At 37.8% G+C, this 17,338-nt stretch overlaps 1 protein-coding gene across 2 annotated transcripts in view; it reads left to right on the top strand.

Moving 5' to 3' along the window:
• The window catches only part of LRRK2 (leucine rich repeat kinase 2), a 223,726-nt gene extending 207,247 nt beyond the window's left edge, over positions 1–16,479 (top strand). For both annotated transcript variants that reach the window (XM_040233495.1, XM_040233496.1), the window contains exons 48-51: positions 11,384–11,536; positions 12,741–12,949; positions 14,684–14,755; positions 15,609–16,479. In XM_040233495.1, the coding sequence (XP_040089429.1) occupies positions 11,384–11,536; positions 12,741–12,949; positions 14,684–14,755; positions 15,609–15,730 (556 nt within the window). In that variant the 3' untranslated portion in view covers positions 15,731–16,479. The remainder of the gene's footprint in view (positions 1–11,383; positions 11,537–12,740; positions 12,950–14,683; positions 14,756–15,608) is intronic.
• Positions 16,480–17,338: the final 859 nt, after the last annotated feature.

Below are 17,338 nucleotides of genomic sequence, written 5' to 3' on the forward strand. Positions count from 1 at the left end.
GTAGGTAGCCATTCCCTTCTCCAAGGGATGTTCCCGACCCAGGGATCAAGCCCAGGTCTCCTGCATAGCAAGCAGAGTCTTTAACTGTTTTAAGTTGCTGATCTCTTAATTTCAAACACATTTTATCAACCTTGCATTTGTACTCTCCTCCCCTCACAATTATGGTTTTTTGATACCATATTTTACATGTAATTGCTTTGCATGTCTCTTAACTGCTTATTGTGGATATGCATGAATTTACATCTTTTGTCTTTTACCCTTACTACTAGCTCTGTGTGTGGATGCTTTCCTATCTTTAGTACCAGTTTGCCCTTACTGATGAAGTTTTTCAGTTTATAATTTTCAATTTTCTTGTGGCCCTTCCTTTATCACTTAGAGAGTTACTTTAACATTTCTTGTGAGGCTGGTTTGGTGGTGCTGAGCTTTTTTAGCTTTTGCTTGTCTGCGAAGTTTTTGATTTCTCCATCAACTCTGAATGAGAGCCTTGCTGGATAGAGTATTCATGGTTTTTAAGTTTTTCCCTTTCATCATTTTAAATATATCATACCACTTCCTTCTGGCCTGCAGAGTTTCTGCTGAAAAATAAGCTGATAACCTTATAGGAATTCCTTTGTATTTATTTGTTGTTTTTCTCTTTTATTATAATATTATCTCTATATCTTTATTTTTTATTTTAATTAAATAAATAAATAGTGTGTCTTGGTATGTTTTTTTTTTTTTTTTTTTGAGTTAATCCTCTATGGGACTCTGCTTTCTGAATTTATATATATATATATTTCCCTTCCCAGGTTAGGGAATTTTTCATCTGTTATAACTTCTATTATGCTCTTGGCTCCTTTCTTTCTGTCTCTCTTCTTCTTGGACCCTTATTCACTTTATAGAGAATATTATTGGGCTTGATGTTGTCCCAGAAGTCTCTTAAATTGTCCTCATTTCTTTCATTATTATTTTTTTTTCTGTTAAGCATCATTGATTTCCACTACTGTTTCTTCCAGGTTATTGATTCATTCATCTGTATCATTTAATCTACTATTGATTTCTTCTAGTACATTTTAAATTTCACTTATATTCTTTATCTCTGTTTGGTTGTTGTTTGTATTTTATAAATCTTTGTTAAAACTTCTAATGTCTTGCTCTGTGCATCAATTCTCTTCAGTTCTTTGATCATTTTTATGATCACTACTCTGAACTCTTTCTCAGGTTGATTGCCTAACTCAGCTTTACTTAGCTCTTCTTCTAGAGTTTTATCTTGTTTCTTCATTCGAAACATGTTCCTCTGTCACTTAATTTTGCCTAAATTGCTTTTTTATATTAACTTATCTGGTAGGTTGGTTATGTTTCCTGACTTTGAAGAACTGACCTTTTGCAGGAGACATCTTTTGTTCCCAACAGTGTATTCCCCTCTCATCGCCAGTGCTATATTCTCTGCAGGTTCCCCCATGAGGGCTGCAAGGGTCTTTCTGTTGCAGCTGACGGACTGTGTGAGCAGTCTGCTAAACTTGGTTGGCCTCTGGTCCATTTGGTTGCTCAATCTTGCCTTGTATAGAGGCTGAGATGACCTCTGGTTTGTGGTACTGGGTTACCAGGCATCTGACTGTGGAACTTTCGGGAGCCCTGGACTTTTGCTGGGTTATTGGTGGGTGGAGTCAGGGTCCAGAAGACCTAGGGGCTGTTGCCTGCCCACCAATGGATAAAACTAAGTCATGGAGCTAGTGTGGCCTACTGGCAGGCAGAACCAAGTCCTGGATTCTTGTTTCAGGGCTATGGAGTCCCAGAGCATGTTGTTGGTGGGTGGGACTGGTTCCTGAAATATCAGGCTGTGTGGCCTCTGGTTTCTTGAAGCTTCTGTTGGCCTGCTGGTGTCTGTGTCCCCTGGGTGAGCTGCAGTTGCCTCCTACCCCAGCTTCTGCCTTCTATTCCAGACTATGTGGTGTGTGCCCTTTAAGTGTGAATTCTCTGTTTTCCCCAGCCCTCTGGGACTCCCAAAAGTAAGCCCCACTGCCATTCAATACCAAATGCTCTGGGGGCTCATCTTCCTGGTTCAGGACTTCTGAGTTAGAGAGCTTGAAGTGGGGTTTGAACTTCTCACTCCTTTGGGAGTGCTTCTGCAGTTGTAACTATTCTCCTGTTTGTGAAGCACCTACTTGGGGGTATTGGATTGGACTATATCATGACCCAATCCCTTCTACCTCTCTCAATTTGATTTATTCTTTGTATTTTTGGTTGTAGATATTTTCTTGTTGGTTCTAGTCTTTTTTTAATCTATGATTGTTTTTCAAATAGTTGTGATGGTGTGCCTGTGAGAAGAAGTCGACTCACGGTCTTCTCCTCCACTTATCTTGCACACTTTCCCTGTGGAAATTTTAACTATTGATTGTAGGAAATGAACCTTAGGAATTAAGTCCTCTCTAGAGTTGATAATTATGCAGACATTTCCTCAAAAGAAAAGTTAGTGATACCAATTTCAAGCAGAATAAAATAAAATATAAACCTTGTTCCAATTTGTTGTTTCAGTTTTTTAAATTGTGTTTTAACCAAAGCATTGCAGTTGGTTCTTATTAATCATATTCCTCAGTGAGAAGCAGTGTAGGGTTTGGATAAGGGCATAGATTGTTCATATCTGGCTTTGTCATGTATTGGTTATGTGAACTTGGCAAACTTTTCTCAAATCTTTGGTCCTCTCTAAACTGAGGATGGTAATGTACCCTGTCTCAAAGAGATACTTGAAAAACTAAAGAATAAAAAGTAATATAAGGAACTTGATATGAGATCCAGCACTTGGTAAGCTCTCAATAAATGTTAGATAATTATCATGGTTATTATTAGCTTTAAGTGAGAAATCTTTATCTCAGGGCATATCCTAGTTTTTCAACATCCATCTAATTGCCCAAGACTGAAACTTGGGAAAAATCCTTGATTCTTCTGTTTCTAACTCTTTATCCAGTTTACACTCTTCTTGACTCTCAAATACTTATACTTCTTACTGCTTGATTGCTGCTACCATGGGCCAAGCTGCCTGCTACCATCAAAGGCCTGGCCATTTTAACAATAGCAGAGAGTTCTCAAACCTCTGATTGTCTTCCCTTCAATTCATTCCCAGCATTCAGGCAGAGGGATTATTCTAAAATGCAAATCAAGCTGATGCCACTCTCCTGCTTAAAACTGATCAGGGTATTCCAATGTCCTTTGCATGAAGTCCAAGTTCCTTGAGATGACTTACCAGACTTTCATGATTTAGTCCTTGCTTATCTCTGTAGATTCATATTGTGCAATCTCCTTACCTTCTGTGCCTTAGCCAAAATGAATTTGGCTCAGTTTTGAAGATAGCATGCTCCCTTTCACTCCAGCCTTTACCCACATGGTTCTTTGTTTTTCTGGATGACTACTATGCCTCTTGTCTGTAGTCTAAGAGTCACTTCTGGGTGGCTGTCTATGATCCCACCTGTGGCAATTAGGTGCCTTAGATTTTTTTTTCTTCCATTGTATTTGTTATTTCCCCTCACAATAGCTGTCACAAAAGTTTATAAATGTACTTTTAATAATTATTATCTCAATACCACTAGACATACTGCTTCTTAACTGGCTGCACATTAGAAGCCACTAGGTAGCTAAAAATAATTTGATGCCCAGGACCTACCTCAAAGCAATTAAAGCAGATGAATTAATACTGGGGTGGGTCCTCCATGTTTGTCTTTATGTTTGGCTCTCAAGTGATTCTAAAGTGTGGTCAGAATTCAGATACATTGCTATATATGGTAAGTTCTCATGCATGAGGATTTTCTATTCTTTTTTTTTTTCCCCATAGATTTGTTTCCTCAGTTCAGTTCAGTTCAGTCGCTCAGTCGTGTCTGATTCTTTGTGACCCCATGAATTGCAACACATCAGGCCTCCCTGTCCATCACAAATTCCTGGAGTTCACTCAAACTCATGCCATCCAGCCATCTCATCCTCTGTCGTCCTCTTCTCCTCCTGCCCCCAATCCCTCCCAGCATCACAGTCTTTTCCAATGAGTCAACTCTTCACTTGAGGTGGCCATAGTACTGGAGTTTCAGCTTTAGCATCATTCCTTCCAAAGAACACCCAGGACTGATCTCCTTTAGAATGGACTAGGTGGATCTCCTTGCAGTCCAAGGGACTCTCAAGAGTCTTCTCCAACACCACAGTTCAAAAGCATCAATTCTTCGGCACTCAGCTTTCTTCACAGTCCAACTCTCACATCCATACATGACCACAGGAAAAACCATAGCCTTGACTAGACAGACCTTTGTTGGCAAAGTAATGTCTCTGCTTTTGAATATGCTATCTAGGTTGGTCATAACGTTCCTTCCAAGGAGTAAGTGTCTTTTAATTTCATGGCTGCAGTGATTTTGGAGCCCCCCCAAATAAAGTCTGACACTGTTTCCACTGTTTCCCCATCTATTTCCCATGAAGTGATGGGATCAGATGCCATGATCTTCGTTTTCTGAATGTTGAGCTTTAAGCCAACTTTTTCACTCTCCTCTTTCACTGTCATCAAGAGGCTTTTTAGTTCCTCTTCACTTTCTGCCATAAGGGTGGTGTCATCTGCATATCTGAGGTTATTGATATTTCTCCTAGCAATCTTGATTCCAGCTTGTGCTTTTTTCACCCCAGCGTTTCTCATGATGTACTCTGCATAGAAGTTAAATAAGCAGGGTGACAATATACAGCCTTGACCTACTCCTTTTTCCTATTTGGAACCAGTCTGTTGTTCCATGTCCAGTTCTAACTGTTGCTTCCTGACCTGCTTACAGATTTCTCAAGAGGCAGGTCAGGTAGTCTTGGTATTCCCATCTCTTTCAGAATTTTCCACAGTTTATTGTGATCCACACAGTCAAAAGCTTTGGCATAATCAATAATGCAGAAATAGATGCTTTTAGGGAACTCTTTTGCTTTTTCAGTGATCCAGCGGATGCTGGCAATTTGATCTCTGGTTCCTCTGCCTTTTCTAAAACCAGCTTGAACATCTGGTTCATGTACTTCTTAAGCCTGGCTTGGAGAATTTTGAGCATTACTTTACTAGCGTTTGAGATGAGTGCAATTGTGCAGTAGTTTGTTTCTTCAGTTCAGTTCAGTTCAGTTCAGTCGCTCAGTCATGTCCGACTCTTTGTGACCCCATGAATCGCAACACACCAGGCCTCCCTGCCCATCACAAACTCCTGGAGTTAACTCAGACTCACGTCCATTGAGCCAGTGATGCCATCCAGCCATCTCATCCTCTGTCGTCCCCTTCTCCTCCTGCCCCCAATCCCTCCCAGCATCACAGTCTTTTCCAATTTGTCAGCTCTTCACATGAGGTGGCCAAAGTACTGGAGTTTCAGCTTTAACATCATTCCTTCCAAAGAAATCCCAGGGTTGATCTCCTTTAGAATGGACTGGTGGGATCTCCTTCCAGTCTAAGGGACTCTCAAGAGTCTTCTCCAACACCACAGTTCAAAAGCATCAATTCTTTAGAGCTCAGCCTTCTTCACAGTCCAACTCTCACATCCATACATGACCATAGGAAAACCATAACCTTGACTAGACCAACCTTAGTCGGCAAAGTAAGGTCTCTGCTTTTGAGTATGCTCTCTAGGTTGGTCATAAATTTTCTTCCAAGGAGTAAGCATATATTAATTTCATGGCTGCAGTCACCATCTGCAGTGATTTTGGAACCCCAAAAAATAAAGTCTGACACTGTTTCCACTGTGTCCCCATCTATTTCCCATGAAGTGATGGGACCGGATGCCATGATCTTCGTTTTCTGAATGTTGAGCTTTAAGCCAACTTTTTCACTCTGCTCTTTCACTTTCATCAAGAGGCTTTTTAGCTCATCTTCACTTTCTGCCATAAGGGTGGTGTCATCTGCATATCTGAGATTATTGATATTTCTCCTGGCAATCTTGATTCCAGCTTGTGTTTCTTCCAGTCCAGCATTTCTCATGATGTACTCTGCATAGAAGTTAAATAAGCAGAGTGACAATATACAGCCTTGATGTACTCCCTTTCCTATTTGGAACCAGTCTGTTGTTCCATGTCCAGTTCTAACTGTTGCTTCCTGACCTGCATACAGATTTCTCAAGAGGCAGGTCAGGTGGTCTGGTATTCCCATCTCTTTCAGAATTTTCCACAATTTATTGTGATCCACACAATCAAAGGCTTTGGCATAGTCAATAAAGCAGAAATAGATGTTTTTCTAGAACTCTCTTGCTTTTTCCATGATCCAGCGGATGCTGGCGATTTGATCTCTGGTTCCTCTGCCTTTTCTAAAACCAGCTTGAACATCAGGAAGTTTATGGTTCACATATTGCTTAAGCCTGGCTTGGAGAATTTTGAGCATTACTTTACTAGCATGTGAGATGAGTGCAATTGTGCGATAGTTTCAGCATTCTTTTGCATTGCCTTTCTTTGGGATTGAAATGAAAACTGACCTTTTCCAGTCCTGTGGCCACTGCTGATTTTTCCAAATTTGCTGGCATATCGAGTGCAGCATTTTCACAGCATCATCTTTCAGGATTTGAAATAGCTCATAGGAATTCCATCACCTCCACTAGTTTTGTTCATAGTGATGCTTTCTAAAGCCCACTTGACTTCAGATTCCAAGATGTCTGGCTCTAGATGAGTGATCACACCATTGTGATTATCTGGGTCGTGAAGATCTTTTTTGTACAGTTCTTCTGTGTATTCTTGCCACCTCTTCTTAATATCTTCTGCTTCTGTTAGGTCCAAACCATTTCTGTCCTTTATCGAGCCCATCTTTGCATGAAATGTTCCCTTGGTATCTCTAAATTTTCTTGAAGAGATCTCTAGTCTTTCCCATTCTGTTCTTACCCTCTATTTCTTTGCATTGATCGCTGAAGAAGGCTTTCTTTTCTCTTCTTGCTATTCTTTGGAGCTCTGCATTCAGATGCTTATATCTTTCCTTTTCTCCTTTGCTTTTCACCTCTCTTCTCTTCACAGCTATTTGTAAGGCATCCCCAGACAGCCATTTTACTTTTTTGCATTTCTTTTCCATGCGGATGGTCTTGATTCCTGTCTCCTGTACAGTGTCACAAACCTCATTCCATAGTTCATCTATCTATCAGATCTAGACCCTTAAATCTATTTCTCACTTCCACTGTATAATCATAAGGAATTTGATTTAGGTCATACCTGAATGGTCTAGTGGTTTCCCCTACTTTCTTCAATTTGAGTCTGAATTTGGTAATAAGGAGTTCATGATCTGAGCCACAGTCAGCTCCTGGTCTTGTTTTTGTTGACTGTATAGAGCTTCTCCATCTTTGAATGTAAAGAATATAATCAATCTGATTTTGGTGTTGCCCATCTGGTGATGTCCATGTGTAGAGTCTTCTCTTGTGTTGTTGGAAGAGGGTGTTTGCTATGGCCAGTGCATTTTATTGGCAAAACTCTTATTAGTCTTTGCCCTGCTTCATTCTGCATTCCAAGGCCAAATTTGCCTGTTATTCCAGGTGTTTGTTGACTTCCTACTTTTCCATTCCAGTCCCTATAATGAAAAAGACATCTTTTGGAGTGTTAATTCTAAAAGGTCTTATAGGTCTTCATAGAACCGTTCAACTTCAGCTTCTTCAGCGTTACTGGTTGGTGCATAGACTTGGATTACTGTGATATTGAATGGTTTACCTTGGAGACGAACAGAGATCATTCTGTCGTTTTTGAGACTGCATCCAAGTACTGCATTTCGGACTCTTTTGTTGACCATGATGGCTACTCCAATTCTTCTGAGGGATTCCTGCTCACAGTAGTAGATATAATGGTCATCTGGGTTAAATTCACCCATTCCAGTCCATTTTAGCTTGCTGATTCCTAGAATGTCGACGTTCACTCTTGCCATCTCTTGTTTGACCACTTCCATTTTGCCTTGATTCATGGACCTGACATTCCAGGTTCCTATGCAATATTGCTCTTTACAGCATCAGACCTTGTTCTATCACCAGTCACATCTACAGCTGGGTATTGTTTTTGCTTTGGCTCTATCCCTTCATTCTTTCTGGAGTTATTTCTGCACTGATCTCCAGTAGTGTGTTGGGTACCTACTGACCTAGGGATTTCCTCTTTAAATCTCCTATCATTTTGCCTTTTCATACTGTTCATGTGGTTCTCCAGGCAAGAATACTGAAGTGGTTTGCCATTCCCTTCTCCAGTGCACCACATTCTGTTAGACCTCTCCACCATGACCCACCCATCTTGGGTTGCCCTGCGGGCCTGGCTTAGTTTCATTGATTTATCAAGGCTGTTGTCCTAGTGTGAATAGATTAACTAGTTTTCTATGAGTATGGTTTCAGTGCATCTGCCCTCTGATGCCCTCTTGCAACACCTACCATCTTACTTCGTTTTCTCTTACCTTGAATGACGGGTATCTCCTCACCACCGCCCTTCCTGACCTTCAATGTGGGAAAGCTCCTCTAGGCTCTCCTGCGCCCGTGCAGCCACCGCTCCTTGGACGTGGGGTTGCTCCTCCCAGCCGCCGCCCTTGGCCTCGGATGCAGGGTAGCTCCTCCTGGCCTAGCATGTGGTAAATATCTGGTTAAACGTATTCTCACTCGGGCTTCCCAGGTGGTGCTAGTGGCAAAGGACCTGCCTCCCACTGTAGGAGATGTAAGAGACACTGGTTTGATTGCTGGGTTGGGACGATCCCCTGGAGAAGGAAATGGCAACCCACTCCAGTATTCTTGACTGGAGAATCCCATGGACAGAGGAGCCAGGCGAGCTATAGTTCATAAGGTTGCAAAGAGTCGGACATGACTTAAGCAATTTAGCAGACATGCACATTCTTAATCTGTAATTTCCACTTTTAACCAACTTAAACAGGACTGAAGATATAAGAAGAAAAGAACCCCCCTCTCCCCCCGCATTCTTGTATTTTACATAGAATGTTATGAGGTCATGGTATCAAGTAGCCCCCTAAAATTCCCTTTAAGATTTGGAATATAGGTGCTTTACTAGATAGAATAGCCATAAATATCAGGCTCTCAAAGATATTCATTTTCTTTTTTTGTTTTGTTTTGTTTTCATGATATATTTATTTATTTGTTTGTTTATTTATTTATTTTTTTTACTTTATTTTGCTTTACAATACTGTATTGGTTTTGCCATACATTGACGTGAATCAGCCATGGGTGTACATGAGTTCCCAATCCTGAACCCCCCTCCCACCTCCCACCCCATATCATCTCCCTGGATCATCCCCTTGCACCAGCCCCAAGCATCCTGTATCCTGTATCGAACATAGACTGGCGATTTGTTTCTTACATGATAGTATACATGTTTCAATGCCATTCTCCCAAATCATCCCACCCTCTCCCTCTCCCACAGAGTCCAAAAGTCCATTCTATACATCTGTGTCTCTTTTGCTGTCTCACATACAGGGTTATCATTACCATCTTTCTAAATTCCATATATATGCGTTAGTATACTGTATTGGTGTTTTTCTTTCTGGTTTACTTCACTCTGTATAATTGGCTCCAGTTTCATCCACCTCATTAGAACTGATTTAAATGTATTCTTTTTAATGGCTGAGTAATACTCCATTGTGTATATGTACCACAGCTTTCTTATCCATTCATCTGCTGATGGCATCTCAGTATCTAATTAAAATTAAAAGCTTCTGTACAACAAAGGAAACTATAAATAAGGTGAAAAGACAGCCTTCTGAATGGGAGAAAATAATAGCAAATGAAGCAACTGACAAACAACTAATCTCAAAAATATACAAGCAACTTATGCAGTTCAATTCCAGAAAAATAAACGACCCAATCAAAAAATGGGCCAAAGAACTAAATAGACATCTCTCTAAAGAAGACATACGGATGGCTAAAAAACACATGAAAAGATGCTCAACATCACTCATTATCAGAGAAATGCAAATCAAAACCACAATGAGGTACCATTTCACACCAGTCAGAATGACAGCAATCCAAAAGTCTACAAGCAATAAATGCTGGAGAGGGTGTGGAGAAAAGGGAGCCCACTTACACTGTTGGTGGGAATGCAAACTAGTACAGCCACTATGGAGAACAGTGTGGAGATTCCTTAAAAAATTGCAAATAGAACTGCCTTATGACCCAGCAATCCCACTGCTGGGCATACACAATGAGGAAACCAGAATTGAAAGAGACACGTGTACCCCAATGTTCATCGCAGCACTGTTTATAATAGCCAGGACATGGAAACAACCTAGATGTCCATCAGATATTCATTTTCAAAAAGAGATTAGGACCCAGTTTCACAGACACTTGGAAATATCACAGACACTTCTCAGAAGTTGTCACCCATTGTCTAATATCTGTCTCCCATTAAGCAGATACCATGATAAAGAAACAGGGTAGTGTCAGGACATACTAATGAATATGATTTTATATTTAATAATATCTGATGCTGGGAGGGATTTCGGGCAGGAAGAGAAGGGGACGACAGAGGATGAGATGGCTAGATGGCATCACTGACTTGATGGACGTGAGTCTGAGTGAACTCCGGCAGTTGGTGATGGACAGGGAGGCCTGGCGTGCTGCAATTCATGGGGTCGCAAAGAGTTGGACACGACTGAGCGACTGAACTGAACTGAACTGAATATTATTATAGATTAACATTTTATATTTAATGCATCCGTTTTGGAAAAAGGAATGACTGGTCTGTTTCAGTAAGTCGGGGAAGAATTTGAGAGGAGCTGACATTTAAATTAAGCCTTGAAGTACAACTTGGAGTTTGCCATGCAGATGGGGCCTTTGGTTGCCAATCTGTTTATGAAATGCAAAATATACTAGGTTGGAAGGTAGATGTTTAAAAATATCTGTCATTTTCCTTTATTTTCAAAGGGGAAAGAAAAATGACAATTTGCTTTCTAATATTTGGATGACAGTGTGGATTTTTTTCCCCTGTGGATTTTTTTCCCCATACCTTGACTGGCTTGTGTTGAGGCAGATATATTTTAATATTTGAAGACTACCACGAAGGTGGATTTAAAGGTCTTATGGTTTTAAGTGTAAATGGGTGACCCTTAATATCCCAGTCATTCTTGACAATATGGATTTTTTTGCAGTTACAGATATTATTATGATTTTCTTAGAAATCAAGATACTTTACATATTCAGATAATATAATATTCTATAGATAACCAGATAAAACTGAAATTAATACAATATGAAATAAAATAGGAAACAAATTTTATTATCAAGGAAGAAATATGAAGTAGCCAGAAGTAGGTGAAGTATCAAAGTATTCTGTTCAGAATGGTTAGGGGATAATATGAAATAATTGTTCCTTTTTCAAAATAGTGTTAATCCTTTATATGCATTAAGAGCTAATATGAAGTTGTATTATATTTTAAAATAATAAAAAAATTAAATGACATTCTTTTCTTTCCCTCTAGATTTTCTTATGCATCTTTCTGTGATTCCAACATCATAGCAGTGGTGGTAGACACGGCTCTTTATGTTGCTAAGAAAAATAGCCCATTTGTGGAAGTGTGGGATAAGAAGACTGAAAAACTCTGTGAACTAATAGACTGTGTGCACTTTTTAAAGTAAATTAATATTTTTTTTAATTTATTTTATTGTGGAAAGAGTACTATGGGACCTATCTGCTTAACAAATTTTTAAGTGTGCACTGTGTTGTTGAATGTAGGTACAGTGTCATTGATTCTTTATTTCATGCCTGTAAGAACTGTCCTTACACTTCAGATTTCACAGAGGGAGAAATTATGGCTTATTTTTCTTCCTTTATACTTCTAAATAGATAAATGTTTAAAAAGTTCAGAAAAAAATCATTAATAATTTTTGGCACCATCTGTTGGTATCCAGCAAATTTCATCTTTGGAAAAAAACTAGAATCATAACAGATATGGTTTCTTCAAGGTATTACAAAGAAAAAGTCACAAAACAATATAAAATATGGGTGAAAAATGTGCTAGACTGACCAGGATCAAGTGTGTAGGAGACTTCACATCACCCGCATACCTTATGTGCTCCTGGCATCCAGGGCCATCACCAGTCTTATTTGCTAGCTACTATATACTTTTATTTTGGTTTTACTGTATAGAATTTTTTTTATCTTCTGGAGAACATTTTGATTATATACCATATCCATAAATTGAGATTTCAAAATTTACTAACACTTTAGTTTTTCTCTAGATGGTGAGGAGATTTCTGTTTGGAAAACCTGACAGTTCTGCCTAGTAAAAGGTCCTTTCCTGGAGTTCTAAACTTGTTGGAATTTTTTACTTCTGGATACCTCATTTTTATCATGAATTATTCATTAGCTCAGGGAAAAATTCAGTGATTTGGATTCATATCTTTTACATGTAGATGACTATAATTTTTATTTTCTTTTATAACTTTTAAACTTCATGAAAAAATTTTGAAACTAATACTTTTTTTCTTTATATTGAGCAGATACTATTCATTTTTTGCTGGATTGTATAGTTTTGTTATATATAAAAATTATATCCATCTTATTTATTTCAGAGTTTCTTGAAGTTAAGAGGCAATTGTTGTGTTATCTTTGATAATTTATGCTTTAAGTAGCAAAATGTGGCTCTTTGACAGTCTATATTTAGCAAAATTAGTTTCTTATAATTTTAATGATATGTAATGAATCTTGTCATGTATTCATAATCCAAAATGTTGTATATATATATTTATGTGTGTGTATCTGTATGTATAGTCACATTTATTTTATCTCTTTATTTTTGAAAAAAAGGATTAACGCATGCTTTCTTTATGGTTTAGGGAGGAACTGGTCCGAGTAAGCAAGGAATTGAAACACAAAATGTCTTATTCTGGGAGAGTGAAGACTCTCTGCCTCCAGAAGAACACTGCTCTCTGGATAGGAACTGGAGGAGGCCATATCTTACTCCTTGATCTTTCAACTCGTCGAATTATACGTATAATTCACAACTTTTGTGATTCTGTTAGAGTCATGATGACTGCACAGTTAGGCAAGTTTACTTCCTTTAAATCTTTTTTCATATTCTCTTAAGACTATAAGAATATGTTTTTTCTTCACTTTCCAACATTGTATGAAGTGTCTCAGAAATTTTGAGTAGGGGCCTTATAAGCATGAAGTGAGTAGATGTTTTTAGTCCCATACGAGAAGCAGGTATTGCAAGTGGACACTAAATTTAGGTCTTACTTTCTCTTTTTTCTTTATAATTAAGGCAAAAAATATATGTTAAGCATTTTTAACTTTTTGACAAAGAAATTTAAGCAGATGATTATTTTGATTTTAGTTTAAACTTTCTACCCTTGTTAAGGAATACCATTTAGTTTTTCTTTCTGTAAATAAATTTATATTTTTGTACAGCATATATTGCTACCAGTGTATATTCTTATAGCAATATATACTTCATAGTCTATATACAAATATTGGAAAATCATTATGTTTTATTTACCTTATGTTTTCTGTTGTTCCTGCTTTTCTACTCAACTATGAAGAAATCATGATAGCACATGATTATCACACTTAACTCTTATTTTGACTAGTTATTTGCTTTAGGGAATAGACTTAGTATTTATACAGAGTTGATCACAAAAATGGGGTTAAGTTCTATAAAACTAGAGTTTATGTAACTTTGGGGCTTCCCTGGTGGCTCCACAGTAAAAAAAAAAAAAAAATCCACCTGTAATGCAGGAGACGTGAATTTGATCTCTGGGTCAGGAAGATTCCCTGGAGGAGACCATGGCAACCTGCTCCAGTATTGTTTGGGAGATCCCACGGACAGAGGAGCCTGGTGGGCTACAATCCGTGGGGTCACAAAAGAGTCGGACATGACCTAGCTACTAAACTAGATCAACGGATGTAACTTTAGCAAATGAATAATAAAAATGTTGGAACAGGATGAAGACAACAGTAAACTCCTTTTACAGGAATGTATTAAGGAGAGACCAATGTTTCTCTTCAGTCTCACAAATTTTCCATGAACAGGTGTCAGAGTTGCACAAAAGTTAGAATTATGGGCTCCTAGTGACTGACGACTGCCAGGACACTTGTCCATGCAAGCAAAGTAGTAGGTGGATGGGGGTTGTCTCTCTAGTCTTACTCACCAAGGTTGTTGTATCCTTTAATTTGCATGTACTTGGTATCCAAATGGTTGTTCATTACTGACATTATAGGGCAATTTCAATGGGTTTAATTGATTTTTTAAATAATTTAAACATAATATACAATATATGGCTTGATCTAGCTTCACCTCAGTTCTCTCGCCCTTGTCTTTTGCCGTATTCTTCTTTGCTCTTTCTGCTCTAGAAGAAAGTTCAGCCCCTCTTGAATACCATGCTTCATCCTACCTCAAAGTTTTGTGTGTGCTGTTTCATTTTGTGTAGTTAACTTAGTTACTGTTTAGTAACTAATCTCATCACTAGACCATAAACTCCATTTGTCTCTTTTCAATACACTCCTGTAAAAGGAACTTACAGATTCACACAGTAAGAATCATAACAAGAAGGTAGATCAAATTTTCTAACTTTAAAAACGTACTGGTCACCTTGCAGAGTATTTTTTGTTCATCACCTTGCAGAGTATTTTTTGTTCAAACTCAGTTGAGGGATCTCTTAAGTAGTGGAATTGTAAGTTAATTTCCAAGGTTTTTGTGTCTTAAAATATGAACTATTGTACTCTTTAAAGTCCAACTTATTATATTGTTTTAACAGAACTCTTTTATTTTTTAATAAAGGAAGCCTTAAAAATGTCATGCTGGTTTTGGGGTATAACCGGAAAAGTGCTGAAGGTACACAACACCAAAAAGGTAATGTTTAATAGGATACTGTATTCCAAGCAGACTGAAATGACATGAATGATTATAACATATTATGTTTTTATACATTTAAGGTAAATATTACATATGCATACAACTTTAGGCATTTTTAATTGATAGCTTCGTTATAGTTCAAATAATTTAGATATAAATCTTCAAAATTAAGTTTTAGTGATTTAGCAGTAAAATATATTTTTCAGGTGAAGTAGAGCTAGCAACCACTATTAAATGAGAACTAGCTCAAACCCAACATGGGTATTTTTCCTTAGATCTTACCTACTCCGTGTGATCCAAATCATAGTCTGATTTTGAAAAGTGTTTGAAAAGGCTTTTTTCTTTCAGAAAATGAAGTTTTATGTTACTAAAGGTCCATTGTTAAAATTTAGTAGTTAGTTCTATAATGTATCTTAAACACTTTCCAAATATAATTTCTTATAAATGGTAATAATTTAATATGTTAATTTTATATGCATATGTGTATACTCTGTGTGTGTGTGTGTGTGTGTGTGTGTGTAGTCCCAGGTGGCACTAGTGGTAAAGAACCTAAATGCCAATGCAGGAGAATTAAGAGATCCAGGTTCAATCCCTGGGTTGGCAAGGTGCCCTGGAGGAGGGCATCACAACTTGCTCCAGTATTCTTGCCTGGAAAATTCCATGGACAGAGGAGCCTGGAGGGCTACAGTCCATGGGGCCACAAAGAATCAGGAACGACTGACCACACACACACACACACAGACACATATATACACATACACATTGGTCCAACAGCTAAATATAAATTAACAAAAGATAAAAATGTTTCATGGCAGATCTTTGTAACATGATTTGTCTTTTAATTTTCTAGAGATACAGTCTTGCTTGTCTGTTTGGGACATCAATCTTCCACATGAAGTGCAAAATTTAGAAAAACATATTGAAGTAAGAAAAGAATTAGCTGAAAAAATGAGAAGAATATCTGTTGAATAAGAGGGATATTGGAAATCTTTATCTTTGGATAGAAAAATGGTTATCTTCTTTTGTAAATATCTTTAAAAAATGTTTATGTATAAAAAGAATAATTTCTACTACTTGCTGTTTGCTAATGTGTATAATGAAGGAATGTTTATAGATTTTATTTTGTAAAAATGTACAAAATTGTTACCAGTGAAAATATATTTTAAAGAACTATTTTAAATGTAATATTTCTTATATATCCTAATTAAGTTTATGGATTAAGTAACAAAAGGAAATCTAAAAAGTACTTGATTGTAGTACTCATACTGAAATTTACAAAGTGGATAATTTTTTGTTTTGTTACTCATAATGAAGGTTATGTTTATTTTGCATTCTGTGATAAGACTGGTCTATTGCTGGATTACCATCTAGATATTCTGCAAAGTGGAATAAAAATATTAGAAAAGTTTAATACGTTCCTTCTTAGATTGCTTTAAAATGCAGTTATCATATATACTTGTATATAGTCATTGAATTTGCACTAATGAAGCCCTTTGCTGGAACATGAGTTATTTTTGTTGCTGATGTTAACAGTGCATCTCATTCAACTTCACTTTATCTAAAACAAAATGTCATAAAATGTGCTGATAAGAAACTAACATGTTGTCAAAATCCTCCTATCCAAGAAAGATGTAGCTATTCTCTTTCCTATATTGTAACTCTGTCTTCAAATATGAAGTCATAAAGTTTTATAATTGATGTAAATAAAATGTTCAGTCCTTCAAGTGATGTTGTTATATTTTAATTTTGATTTTAAGTGCTAAACCACACCACTGACTACTTGTTCCCAATCTTCTTCACTCCAAATATTAGTACTCACCTTCTTCCTTAATTTGTGACCTGCAAATTCTACATCAAAGTAGAAACTCTATTTTCAGAATTGCAGAATTCTACAACTCCCACCAAGACCATGGGGATAAGAATGTAACATCCAGTTTGCTGAAACAGAAAGGAGCTTTAGCTATGATGGGTACCTGTTAACCTAGTCTTCTAAACTATACTTGCACTGTTTAAATAAATTCCTATCCTTGGAGTGTTGGGCTTCCCTGATAGCTCAGTTGGTAATGAACCTGCCAGCAATGCAGGGGACCCCAGTTCTATTCCTGGGTCAGGAATATCTGCTGGAGAAGGGATAAGCTACCCACTCCAGTATTCTTGGGCTTCTCTTGTGGCTCAGCTAGGAAAGAATCCACCTGCAATGCAGGAGTCCTGGGTTCGATCCCTGGGTTGGGAAAATCCTCTGGAGAAGGGAAAGGCTACCCACTCCAGTATTCTGGCCTGGAGAACTCCATGGACCTTATAATGCATTGGGTTGCAAAGAGTCAGACACGACTGAGCAACTTTCACTTCACTTCACTTCCCTTCATAATAGGAGTGTCAGGGTCAAGTACCTAGGTAACATTTAAGTGTCATTTCTGATTTAAAATAAGTTTTTTTTTTGGGGGGTGGGGGTGGTAAATCTGTTGGCCCTGGCCAGAATTTCTTATTTCAAACTATTCCCTGTGATAGGATGAAAGTGAAGTGAAAGTGTTATTTGCTTAATCATGTCTGACTCTTTGCAACCCCATGGACTGAAGCCCA

This window comes from Oryx dammah, unplaced genomic scaffold (genome assembly GCF_014754425.2).
Source record: "Oryx dammah isolate SB20612 unplaced genomic scaffold, SCBI_Odam_1.1 HiC_scaffold_29, whole genome shotgun sequence".
Taxonomy (NCBI): Eukaryota; Metazoa; Chordata; class Mammalia; order Artiodactyla; family Bovidae; genus Oryx; species Oryx dammah.